General features: G+C 38.4%; 1 protein-coding gene across 8 annotated transcripts in view; it reads left to right on the forward strand.

Moving 5' to 3' along the window:
• Positions 1-13,601, forward strand: part of ralgapa2 (Ral GTPase activating protein catalytic subunit alpha 2) — a 195,079-nt gene that overhangs the window by 146,787 nt on the left and 34,691 nt on the right. For 5 of the 8 annotated variants that reach the window (XM_088933581.1, XM_088933598.1, XM_088933563.1 and 2 more), the window contains one exon: positions 1,692-1,819. In XM_088933581.1, coding sequence (XP_088789707.1) covers positions 1,692-1,819 — 128 coding nt within the window. Of the gene's footprint in view, positions 1-1,474; positions 1,603-1,691; positions 1,820-13,601 lie in introns of those variants that run through there. The other 3 variants (XR_016094194.1, XM_088933606.1, XR_016094193.1) reach the window with 2 other exon arrangements.

A 13,601-nucleotide genomic window follows, 5' to 3' on the forward strand; every position in this document is an offset into this window, starting at 1 on the left:
ATATTTTTCAAACGCACTAGGGATAGGCTCTGAGATTGGAAGGGTGCCTCATAATGTCATTTATATCAGTTTCCAGGTCAATAGTCATATGGCCTTATTGAATCAAGTTCCCAGTTATGTTGAGAAGATGCTGTGTATTATAAGCAGTTGTTAAAATGCAGTATTTGTGCCTCATTGTTTTCCACACAGAAAATAATTGTATACAGTATATTTATTAAAAACACTGATGAATGCCATGTATGTATTTTTATGCTTGTCTTATGATGTAATGACAGTTCCACAGTTTATGAAAATGAATACAATAAAATGTGCTTAAAACATTTATAATACTTTTGAATAAATGGTTTATAATGAATTCAATAATATATTTATAATAAAGTATATAAGAATTAATATTTGTTCATTAAAAGTAGATTTATTCAGGTCATTTGAATGTTTATTTTTCCATGAAAACAAGAAACGTATAATAACCAGGATGACTGCATTTTTACCAAATTCAATACATTGAGTGGCCATGTTGAGCAAGGGTTGTTCAATCTCTTCCCTATGTTTTGTGAACAGTATACTTACAGGTGGTGCATTTCAAGTTTTCATCAGAAGAATAACTTGCAGAATTCTTATTTTGTTGAAAAACATCCGGCCGTTATTGGTTTGTAGCTTTGGCTTTGTCATACCTGCCAGTTGCAGTCAAGTTATTCTGGCCAGAGCATGCTGGAATGGCATCTAAATGAACCGTTTGCAGTAGGCAGCTGCCAGTGTCAGATGTTGTATGAAACTTGAATTCCTTTTTGCAATTCACTGCCACCTTTAATTAGAGGAATTCCCTGGGTGCAAGGGGTTTATTATTCGTTTTGTCTTGCCATTCAGTGACTGTCACAGTCATCCGTTGCAATTGTGTGATGGACGAGTCACAGTTTGCATTTATTTGTTCAATAAATTGGTATCCAGAGGAACAGATCTTTAGCTTTTCTATCGGAGATAATTATGTTTGCTTCATTTGTCCCATCATATGTATTGACTATAAATGTGTTTGCACATACATGCAGTATTCCCTGTGGGCTTCATTCTTTCAGCCCATATAATATCAAGGGCTCACAGATAATTTTCTAGTGATTCTAGTGTCTTTCAAAATAAAAACGATAGTCTTAAAGGGTTTTCAGTCTCTAAATGCTCAATATATTTCTTCCTTTTGAAAAGAATAATGTCACAAAATCAGATTTTAACTTAAATATGTGCATGTGATATGGCCTACTGAATTTTACTCCACTCTTTAGAACAGTTCCTGTCCAGATCAAACTGTATCTTTCCCCTTACTGTGTGTAAGGACTAGGTGATAAATTGAGAAACTGCACATGATTATGGGCCTTAGAAATTACACTAAATCATGTGATGGCGTAGAGTTTAGTTTGCCACACTTTTGATCCGTGTTTTCACCAGTAGAAAAGGTTTATTTTTCTTCTGTTTTCGCCCTCAGGACTGAGACAAGAGGCCTAAATAGTGGTTCCTATGTGTTCCAAGTCAAGATGGGCATATTGATGGGATTAGAAATCAAACTGGGAAGCTCCAAATGCCATTATTTCCTTTGCACAGTGTGGTATCGCCTTTATAAAGCCAGCCACTGGTGAACCTTCAATCCCCCACCCCAGTGTGTCTTTGTTTATCTTCACAGTTTTTCCTCTTTTCTTCCACAGGTCCCTTTCTTTGGTCCTCTGTTTGATGGAGCCATTGTAACAGGAACCCTGTTGCCAAGTTTAGTACGTGCCACATGCATCAATGCCAGCAGAGCTGTGAAATCCCGCCTAACACTCTACCAGAGCTTGTATCCTTTCACATAAAATAAAGCCTTTCCTCCGAGTGGGGAAGCTAAGGTAAGATTTCACTCTTTCTGGAATTCCCTTCATGGCTGTACGCTGTTCTACAAGTCACAGGATTAGAGGTTCATTAGTTATAGTTGTACATAACCTATCTAACTTGTTTGTCTTTGTTACAGGAAACAATAGCACTGAAAATTATTTTTCCATTAACATTGATCAGAATCCTTGGTTGTCTTTGTTATTTTCATCCTCTGTCATGTGCAAGCTGTCTGCTTCAGATTTTTGCGGAAGGCTTTTCATCTGACCGGAAATTTAACTGAAAAAGTATAACGCTAAAACGAATGTGACATATGGCGTTTAATGAGCACATGGAGCATGTGATTAGTTTTTATGGTTTGATGCTGGCATTGATACTTTAGTGGTTTGGCAATTATGCCAAATTTAAGATCATTCACTTGCCATCTTAAATTTGTTTCGTTAATCAAAATGTTCTCTGCTTCTGACGCAGGGTTAGTGAGATGTGATCTACAGTACCTTTATTTGGAATATACAAGAGTGCCTCCTTTTGCCTTGTAAAAATAAATGAATACATCCCAAAACAACTGGGACAAAGCACCAGTTCGTATAAAAGCACGCTGTAAACTCAGATTACAGCTGTACTTGTCAGTCGGTTTAAGGAGAGTGCAATCAGCGATGGAGATTAATTTGCATCTCAATTAAGTAGAAATAAGGGAGAAGGATTGTGGTCTGTTGCTAGCAGGTTGTGGAAGAAATCTGATCAGCCACAAAGCCATCTAGTACTGCAAATGCAGCCTGACTAGAAGACAATGGCTGAGGATTTGTTGCCATGGTGACCTGAAGCTTGGTTGCTCACTGCAGAACCCAAGTTTTGCACTCTACACTCTATTTTGGCATGATGACAAAACCCACTACTGTAAAGAGAGGAAATGAAAAAGCAATAGCTACTACAAATCAAACAGAAACAGACTGCGGCCCTGTGAACCTCTCAGTTTTCAGGGCCATGTTAGAGATATAGGGAGTGCTAGCCATACACTGTGAGAGAATGTTTGTGAGATTTCACATGCATTCAGCATTCATTAATCTAAGAATTATAGTATTCAGTTATTAAATAAGATTCCTTTTCGTAACGACAAGCTAACAGAAAATAGTGCGTCTACTAAATGTATTATATGTGCATAGTATTTGTATGCCTTGTATTTCTCACCAAATACGTGCCTAATGGTCTTGTGTTATTTTCCTCTGCTGTTGTATTTTTTTTGTCTTGTTCATTGTTTTTTAATTTGTTGGTATCCTTGTCAGCACTTCTCGGTGCCTTAAATTGACTTCATTGGTACTTGGGGTTTCATGTTCTATTGTGGGATAGCATTACTTTTCACATCTTCCTAATAATGGGCATGTTGACCATAAACTGCATTGCATTAACATCTCATAGTCTAATGATTCAGCCTAGCACGTGTCATTGCGTTTGAAGAATCAGGCCTTAAATCTATTCGTTCAGTAGAGTAGCTGATGTTGGAGGTCTCCCAAAAATGTCTTGAACATATACAGTATTGTGGGCTAAATGTCCAGTGACATTGCGTGCCTAGGTAAATTTGATCATATAATTTCTAATCGTGTTTCTCCTATATGGAACCATACCCTACTAAAATCAGCTTGGCAGTCCAGCATGAATCTTGATTCATTGGAGAAGACTGTACAGTGGCCACTGTGTTCCCCACTCCATCTCTGATGTATTGTACAGCAGTCCCACTATGCTTACTGGTGTAGCCTAAAGCAGCCAGAAGCAGTACTGTAACGAGAGCCAGTCCAGGCTCCCGTGAAGCGTAGTTCAGGACCCTGTGCAGACGGTATAATTCGGAAAAAGGTGGAGAAGGACAACAGGGAAGAGATGTAGAGGATCACGACGGGTTGACAGATAGGGGGGGCGTGACGGCGGTGATCCGGTGCTCGGGGGGGCATGACGGTGGTGATACGGTGCTCGGGGGGGGGGCGGTGGTGATCTGGTGCTTGGGGGGAAGTGGTGAAGGCAAACAAATCCAGACAGTCCAAAGGGAAAATCCGTGGCTCAGCCCAGGGTCCAGGAACTGGGGGATTCATCTGAGACAAACAAGGTTAAAATCCGGAATGGGATCCAGAACAGGAACAGGGAATAAAAACCAGGGTAACGAGGCCAGGCGCTCTGAGCCCCGGACTCAGATAATTAGGATGCCGTGATGAAGCTTATGTCGTTGGGTCTCTCCTGGACCCACTGGTAGGCGGGCTTCCGGGCATCCATTTCCTAATGCTGAGCCAGGAATAGCAGGAGCCCCAGGCTTAAATATTAACAGACAATACAGGAGGCAGGTGCACGTAATCAACTAAAATACAAAAGGGTCGGAGCGCCCTTAAGAGGAGGGATGACGATCTGTAGTTTGTCCTGCACTGCTATTGTGGTCAGCAGTCACTCCTCATGGTCAGTTGTGCATTTCAGATACCCCATTTGTAGGATCACTGAACATCACATTTTTGGTTCTTTGGAATCACTAATGGGAGTGCATCCCAACAAAGGGAAAAGAATGATCTGTCATTTCCAAACCTTTACATTTTTAATGCATTTTTAATACATTTTGTAAGTCCTAAATAATAACTACTTGAGCAGAATTTGCAGAAATGCATGTAACTCACATTATTTTACATATGTGTCTTCTTGCATACAGAACGGCAACGTGAATGAATGGAAGAGTCAAATTCTATGAGCTGAGTTACTTTATACTGTAGTTACAATTGTTATATACAACAAGAGTAAGGAAAGGAACATTTACAAGTATACAGAGGGGTATTTGTAATAACAAATACCAAGGATTTATTAGTCTTTTTCAGTTTATTTAATCTTCCTGGTGAGCTGCTTTTGAAGCAGGTGGAAAGTAGACCATTTTGTGCATCTTGCACAATCACAAGCACAAGTGGAAAATAAAACCCTGGTAATTTAAGTAAAACACTGACTCTACTACTGACAAATGTGAATCATTCATTTTTTGACATCTTCAAATTATTTTTTGAACATTCCATCAGTGTTTGAAAGAAACTACTTGTGACTCGACTAGTACTTCAAGTGTGTGCCTTGATCATGATAACATTGTATGTAGTGTTTAGCACATTTTACAAGTAAAAAGGTCATTTAGGTTTTTTCTACATTGAAGACTTAAACAAAAGGCAGATTTGTCAAGTCTGAAACATTACATTTTGGCTCAAGGGCTACCAGCATTTGTGTGTGTATTTGTTGGGATTGTACTTTCTGAAGAGAAACCCATTTGTTAGATGAACAGCTGCTGACTGGTAGTTTTTTGCAGATGTAGTGTATCTTTTCTTTTTGTTCAGACAGTGACCTTGTAAAGAAAAGCATCTTGTATGGCCCTGTGGATTCAAATAAAAGATTTGTTAGGGGTGTGTGCTCCCTCTGCGCTGCAGAGATAATTGGGAGACTTGAAATGGAAGATTTTCCTGCTGCAAAATGTCTCATTCTAGATTAACTTTACATCGCAGTTTTGACAACAACATCCTCATAATGAAGGTCCTCAGAATTTTTTGTAATTTGGTTTCATTTTCCACTGAGTAAATAAAAGCCACAACAGTTTTAACATAGTTCGTCATATTGTTTTATTAACAAAAACTAAAAAAAGACAAAGAGCACATATAGAATTGTAGGACCATTAGAATCAGTTAATGTGACAGGGCAGCTGCTAGAGGAAAGTACATTACAGTGCTTTTGAAATTGCACATAATGTTACATAAATTATTAATACCAAAAACATCTGTTTTATTTCATCTTCTTCTGATCTCATTAGACTTCTGAAATTTCATGTTGTGGCTGCTTTCTCAGTCATGCATGAAAATGTAAATGGCCATGAAGCCAGCCAGTTGGTGATCACATTAGAGAAATCTTTCCACAGGTCCCAGAGCCGATACCAATATAGACACATGCTGCTCCACTTTACTAAGTGGTGTTTATCATGCACCATCACCCAAGTGTGATTTTCTTTGGGAAAAGCATCTTTCTCTGAGCTGTAAAAAAGTCTCATAAAGGTTGGATTATAATGCTTTAATCATCAGTGGGTTTCACTTGAAGACATCGGGTTTCTCTCCAGAAGCTGATGGTTAATCAGCACTAAAAAGCACTAAAAATCTCAAAACCACATTCATGCTAATAGATGCATGTAAAAATAAGCACATTTATCTCTGAGTTTATCTCCAGATTACTTTGTTCCATTCTACAGAAATTGCGTTTGTCAGTCCCTTTCTGCTGAAAACTGAAAGGATAGTGACAAAAGATGTAATGAGAAAACAAGCTCCTGAGACTCAGATGGGTAAGGATCGAACAGGACAGGTGATTTGCTCGGTGACTACACTTTGAACTGAAGTTTCAGGTGCGTTTTTTTTTCACATTTCACAAGCACTCAACGGACTTTTTTAATTATTGAAAGAGTCACAAAGCCTCAGGTTCAGGCACATCTGTGAATGGAATCTTTTCTATTAAGGAAGTGCACAAAGAGTGATTGAAGTTCGTAATGGCAGTTACATTACTAGAACGAGGAGCTGTAGTTCCGAATTTGTGACAGTCCCGTTCTACAGCTGTTCTTGACACAGCCACTACGGTTTGAAGAGATCGTTCCTGACTGGAAGGGTTTTTGCAGTCAGTCCCAGTTACCTTGTCTGGAGGAGAACACAGGATTTAACTTGTCACAATGGGCTCTCCTGTCAGTCACTGTAACCAACTGTCACGGGAGAGGTAGAAGATTGAGACTGCAGAGTCGGGTCTCGTCACAGCGATTCTTGAGCGCACTGATGAATGCTGTGGGAGCTCTAATAGGTGGGATAAAGGAGTTCTGACCTTCATTTTGAAGTGCAGCCTCCCTGCTGGATGGAATCGATAGTTTCACGAGCTGTCTTTGCTTCATACCTCTCTCCCCACACCGAGATCCATCTCCAGGCAGCAATCAATAGCTATAATCTGTTCCAGCCTGCAGTAAGTCATGCAAGGCAAAGCTTTTAGGTGGCATTACAGGGGATAGTGGAGGTGACTCATTCACTCATCTTTACAGTGCACTTCATGCTGTCTGGAAAAAAATGCAGTACTTTAGAGCATTTCTTTTAGGAAATGTTACTCATTTCAACTGCTTTAACTTTCCTTTATCTTAAGCCTCATCATCAGCGCTTTCATCTGTTGTCACCCCGGGACAGAAAAGTGATTTTTTTTTTCTGGTGAAGACACTGAAAAACAAGATTATCAAAACAGAAACAGTGGCAAACAGTGCAACAGAGCGTGTCACATTGTCCTCTCCTACCTCTGCGGAAGAGGTCTGGGGACTGGGGGGTGAAAGTGGAGCTTTAATCCTCCCCTGAGCCTAACAGCAATAGGCGGGCATCTCAGTCCTGCTAGAACGTAATATAATTAAGAGTTACGGAAGATGATGTTTCAGTCACAGTGACTAAGATGGCTTGAGAGCCGGCTGCAACAAGGAAAAACGTACTGTACATCGGTGTACTCATTGAGTCAACCAGTTGCCCCAGTTCCCTATGTTCCAGGTTTACTGAAGTGGCAAACATATGTTAAAAGTAAAAAGGTCTAGAAAATAAACCAAAGGGGTAAGGCTATATTGTCCTGCTGTGACTCTGTTGCTATCGCTATACTGAAATTTAATTTGCGAAATCAGTGTTCAGCTTCAGGAGATATTGTGATGTAATACGAAAGAATAGGTTGTTTCCAGATTTTTTTTTGTGTGCCACATCCTACCCTCCTGCGTCCTTTTGCTAGTAAAGTGGTCCAGCAGGCCCTGGTTACAGAGTGTTTTGTCTGGAGTGGTTGTACGAGTGTGTCTGAAAGTACCAGCGAACTGTGGTTACACAGAGCACCCAGTGCTGACTTCTGGTAGGACGTTTGTGTTGGTAATCTGTCGGTTCCTAAAATTAAGGATCTGCTAGACTTAATGAGAAGAGCAAAGTCAAATGAATTCAAATAATTGCCTCTTCCTTTATTCTTATTTTGTTCATTTGGTAGAACTAGTTCTCACTTTGAATTTTGCTGTTTTGATATCCTGCCATAGTCAAAATGAAATTTGTGTTCTTACAGAAAAAGTTTGCAAAAATCAATTTGCCATGATTAACATTAAAGTACAATTCTAAGTTTTATTTAACAGATCTTGCATGAATTCCATTTTTTCTTATTTACTAGTTGGGTAACTGCATATTAGTCTTGAGCTAAATGTCATACTTTGGTACTAAATTTTCCTCTGTAGTGATTTTTATCTATATTAAATAGCAAATCTATATTTTTATTTGCCAATGTAGGCACAGACAACTTTATAAATTAATATAGACATTGGATATATATAAATATTACAAAGTATTTGAATCTACTAACAATCATGTTAAGATTAAAGTCATCAGCAACAAAAAATCTAAATAATAAGTTTAATATTATAAATAATACTTGCCAAAACAGTGCCAGTTCTATTTTGTATTCTAGTATTTCTAGTTTGGAAAAATAGTGGACAGTTTCAGTATTAGATCTCTTTCAACATCCACTTTTTTCAGTTTTCATTGAAACCATGGCTGAAAATCCATCTTCAGATAAGCATACATTAATATTATTTTTTTATGATTGACTATATTATAGGGACAGTATTATTTATATTATATTGTATTCTTGAATTCCAACAGATTGTTGATCATTAGCTGAACAGGTTCAGCAGCACAGCTGAGAATACATTTTCATTCCTCAGAGAATATTACAGCTGCAATATGGTTTTCTGTGTCTTTGCTGTTAAGCAGTTCATAAATTGTCATTGTATGACACTGAAACAAGAGATGTTATAGGTGAAACTGTAAACCCACTAAATTAATACTGCTTTTACATAGCATTTAAACATTGAAGACCATTGACATGTGGTTATAGTATAACTGTGGGCTCTTGTAATCAAGAACAATGTTTGTGACTTTATAGAGAAGCAATTTATTCCAAATAGTGAATACTACAACAATCAGGTGACGTCATAGAATAGTTTCAAAACTTGCCTAAATGTAGGAATTTTTCAGTAAGTACTCTACCAACACCTATACCAACAGCAAGAAACACCAAACAGAATTTCTCTAATACATAACATTTTTAATAAACACACTAAATATACTATGAAAACTAAAGTTTGAATAGTTTATTCTATATACTCTAGATCTTCAAATGTTCTGAAAAATTTTTGATGCCAGTTTAATACCCATAGTTTAAGTAATATTTTTAAAAAGAAAAAATTCTTAAAAATTGTTCAACTTATTCCTAATAACACCTGACACCAAGAGTATGCCTCACCAAAAAAGAATTGTTCTAAAAGGTTCTTATTCTAAAAATTCTTAAATTTGGAATAATTTTAAATAAATATCCTTTTAAACATTCTCTTTATGCATTGATCTTCCACTCCATGGCCTGTAATGTTTTAGTAGTAGTATTAGTAATTTATTACACTTACAGTGCTCTTTTCTGCACACTCCACTCAAAGTGCTTTACAGGTAATGGGGACCCCCTGGATGATGGGAAGGCAGCTAAAGTGCGCAGGTACTCTCACCACACACCAGCTATCAACGGGAGGAGAACAGAGCGAGTTCATAGACGGGGTTCATTAGGAGGCCATGATTGGTAAAGGCCAGGGGAAATCTATCCAGGACACCGGCGTTAACACCCCTACTCTTTTCATGAATCACCCTGGGATTTTAATGGCCATGGAGAGACAGGACTCCAGCTTATGTTTCATCCGAAGGACAACGTCTTTTTACAGTATAGGGTCCCCATCACTATACTGGGGTATTAGGACCCACATAGACCGCAGGGTAAGCGCCCCCTGCTGGCCCCACTAACACATCTTCCAACAGCGACCTTGACTTTCCCAGGAGGTCTCCCATCCAGGTACTGACCAGGCTCACTCCTGTTGAGCTTCAGTGGGCTGCCAGTTGTGAGTTGCAGGGTGATATGGCTGCCAGCTTACTTATTTGCAAAAGTATGATGTCAAGTATATAGTCACTTTGGTCTGAGTGTTGAGTGTGAGGATGTCATGGTTCAATAAACATCAGGAAGCAAATGCTTCAAAAGTGAATTGAAAGCTTTCTCCATTTGACATTATTCATACCGTTAACTGCAACATTCGCTGCCTTGTTCTGTTGAGGTTTGACTCGACAGGTCTGATTTCAGTTTTTGAAACGTACATGAGCACTTTTCTGATTGAAAAGTGACACAAGACAAGCCGCATATGCAGCCGCACATGTGCGGCATTGATGCAGCGTGACAAAGAGCGGTAAGCCCTTGGCTTCTGAGGTAATGACCAAAATTCCAGGTTTTGCCTGTAGATGGGGGTGTTCACATGGTTTCAGCTGTGCAGTAACGACAAGATCGCTGGAGGGACTGTCAGACATTTTGCTGTCCCAGGAGTGTTAGGGAATCCCGTACGATGAGCTTTTCTGGTCCTCCCTACTCAACACATTGCCATGGTGGCCTTGTCCAGCAAAACTGACCTGAAAATGGATGGGTGGAATCAATACGAAATGCTTTTTTTCTGAGACTTTATTTTCAACGTCACCTGTTGCAGAGCCATTAGTAACTCTCAGTGTGCCCCTAGTAAAAAACTAAGGTGCTTATCTTAAAAAGGAAATTCTTTTTTAACTGTTTTACTCTTTAAATGTTGTCAAAAAACATTTTTTTTCCAGACTGGTGAGGCATATATATTTCCCTGAACCTTCATAAAAGTATAATTTGCATAATTTGAAAATGTCTACTTGTCAAAACTTGACAGAATTCTAGTAAAAAAACATGCTTGAAAGTATTATTTTTCCTGTCATGTAAATTAGGGAATTCTGATCAGGCAGCACAGTTCCACAATGTGAGTATTCAGCTGCTCAGCAAGAGTTTAGCAACAGTGTTGGAAAGACCCATTAAAAGCCCACTGTGAGATAACACTTCTAACCAAGTGCAGGTGCATTGAGTGACTGTTGATTAGAAATGATATTTTGGACTGAGGGAGTGCCAGTATTAAAGAAATTAGGAAGAAAAAAAATCACCATACTCAGTAGACGTATATTAAATTCAGATCCTAAAATTCAGGTCTTATGTGAAATATTATTTTTAGCAGCGTTTGCTGTATTTTAAATACAGCAATTTACAGTTATAAATTTACAGTTTACATTTATAATGGGTCCTATATTTTAAATATTTAAAATTCCTGTCCAGATAAAATACATATTGCAGGGTTTATATAACATACATGTTTACACCCATATAAAATACTTCTAGTCTGTTAATCATAGTACCCAGGAAGCATTAAAATTATTAAAATTTGAAAACAGTTTTTTAAAAGGCCTTAATATGTTCCTTTAATGTGTGTATGACGGTTACATAGATAGCTAATCCTTTTTTCTTAAATACTGTTTTTTGTCCTATGATACAAATGCTCTTGGGTGTGTGCTGTTCTCATCTTGATTTAGAAACTTGTGCTTGGATTAAGAATGAACTTCCTTTTAAAAGCATTCCTGACTGTAGATCAGGATAACTGTCATTTTCTATAGATTCTTTCTTTTAATAAGAAGTATGGTTCTTTCCCCTTTTGGATCACATTTACATAGCTCCCTAAATCCTCCCGGACAGACAAAAAGGGTCCTGATTTACATGCCTACAGTTCTTCAGATGTCCCAGTCAGGGGGGTGGGGGTAGGGGGGGGGGGGCTGCCTCTGATCAGGGTTTCTCCACTGAATGTTTTAACCTAATCCCATTATCATTCTAGCGCTGTGCCACTGATGCACCTTGCTAGCTGACCAGCTGTTCCTGCTGCTAGTTACAATGTCTGATGTGTTCAGATCACTGGGTTCCTGCACTCACCACCGAAAGGAGACAGCACTTCCACTGGGGATGGCCACGTGCCTGCCTGTCAGTAATGGCACTGAATCAAGTAATAGGCTCCCCGAATGGCATATGGTGTCTAGCTTCATACAACATGCAAAAGTATTCTTTGCCCTGCACTAATGCAGAATGACTCATAGCATTACTAATTTTTTTCCTAACAATAGCCTGTCGCTACACCCTCACTTTTAAACCCTAGGGCTCTCGTCTCTGGTTTCATAGCCCCTTAAATACAGGTAGAAGACTAGTAGACATACGGCAGTGGGATTAAAGAATGATTGATTTTTGTTTTTTTAGGCGTTGGTGCTTTCAAGGGTACAATAAAACAGACCTACGCAGACCGAGTTAAGGGATTATCTGTGTTTGTTGGAACCTTTTACAGGACTGTTGGTCTATTTTGTTGGTAGTTATGCATAGTAACTAACTCTTGAAATGTTTTACATGAAGTTTCAAAAGTCTGTTTATTGATTCTCTTCACATGTTGTCCCATTGCATTCTGTGTATGTGAGTATTTTTCAATAAATATCTCAAATAAGTAAACCCTTTTTAACATTTCTTATTCAGGACCATATTATGCATTTCTACATGTCTTTTATTTAATATATTGAACAGGTTAAGATTTTTAATTATATATGTAAGAAAAATAAGGATTGTCTAATTAAATGGGACCAGAATGTCCGGAATGACTAATAATCCAAAACGGGAAAGGATATTGGTAGGTTCAAGGTGTCCCTTTGATGAATATTTTATTTAAAGAGACAAAAAGTACATTTTGACATGGTAAAAATGCATTTTCTGCCTCTTTTAAGTGTTATCTAGGGCTGTTATCCTTTCTTCTAATCACATTAACTAAAAATGAAAATTGTCCTATTTTAAGTGTATGGAGTAAAAAAATGAAACTTCAGCGTTACTTACATTGGTTAAAATGTCTAAATCCTACATTTTAAAATGAATATTTCTGCAAAGGACTTTGAAATTGCAACAATTGCGGTGCAACTGTTTGTTAGTAGTTGTATTAGCAGATCTGTGGAAAAGCACCATTAAGGCAAATCATATTCAGTTCAACAGCAAAGACATTTATTGGTATTTAGACTGACTGGGGAGTTCTACATTAGTCCGTTGCCGGAAAGCTGCCTGTTCTTGTATTTGTGCATAGGGGAAAGCTGGTAAGAGTCACGGTTAACCGACGCCTATTCCTGACGCGTACGGCACCAAGTGGGACATCCAGCCCATTGCGTGGTATAACACAGGGACAATGAACAGACACTTGTTAACTGAGACAGTAGATCCTCACGAGCCGGGAGGAAACCAGAGCGCCCGGCAACACCCACATAGGCAGGACATGCAAGCTCCACACAGAAGGCACATCAGTCCAGAAATGTACTCGTGACCAAGACAGTAAGCGATGCTGTGAGTGACACAACATCACTCACTGTCAATTATGAGGCAAGTTAGTTATCATGTTATATATATATAAATGATTCTAAAAATATTTTTGCAGGATGTGTGGCTTGTCATTATGAACCTTGATGGATTCATGCTCTAAGTCTTTGTCAAGTTGCATGGGATTTCCTTTTGTTTGCTCCAAGACAGACTTTCAAAATAAGACACACAGTATGTATCAAGAATAGTTCTATGTATTGTGCGTTTTCTAACCCTGGGTGTAATTGATTGTAAATGGTCAGCATTAGGTAATTATTCAATTTTCTTCAAAGCTGACATTATTACCGGTTTCTAAACCCCTGAGTCAAGTATCTGACATTCAGATTCCATCCTTTATACTGAAATGATCAAATTAATGTTGTTTTGTAAGAAAAAAATACTTAATTGCTACTACATTGTAAAAATAGTATCTC

This window comes from Atractosteus spatula, chromosome 2, assembly GCF_055471065.1.
Source record: "Atractosteus spatula isolate fAtrSpa1 chromosome 2, fAtrSpa1.hap1, whole genome shotgun sequence".
Taxonomy (NCBI): Eukaryota; Metazoa; Chordata; class Actinopteri; order Semionotiformes; family Lepisosteidae; genus Atractosteus; species Atractosteus spatula.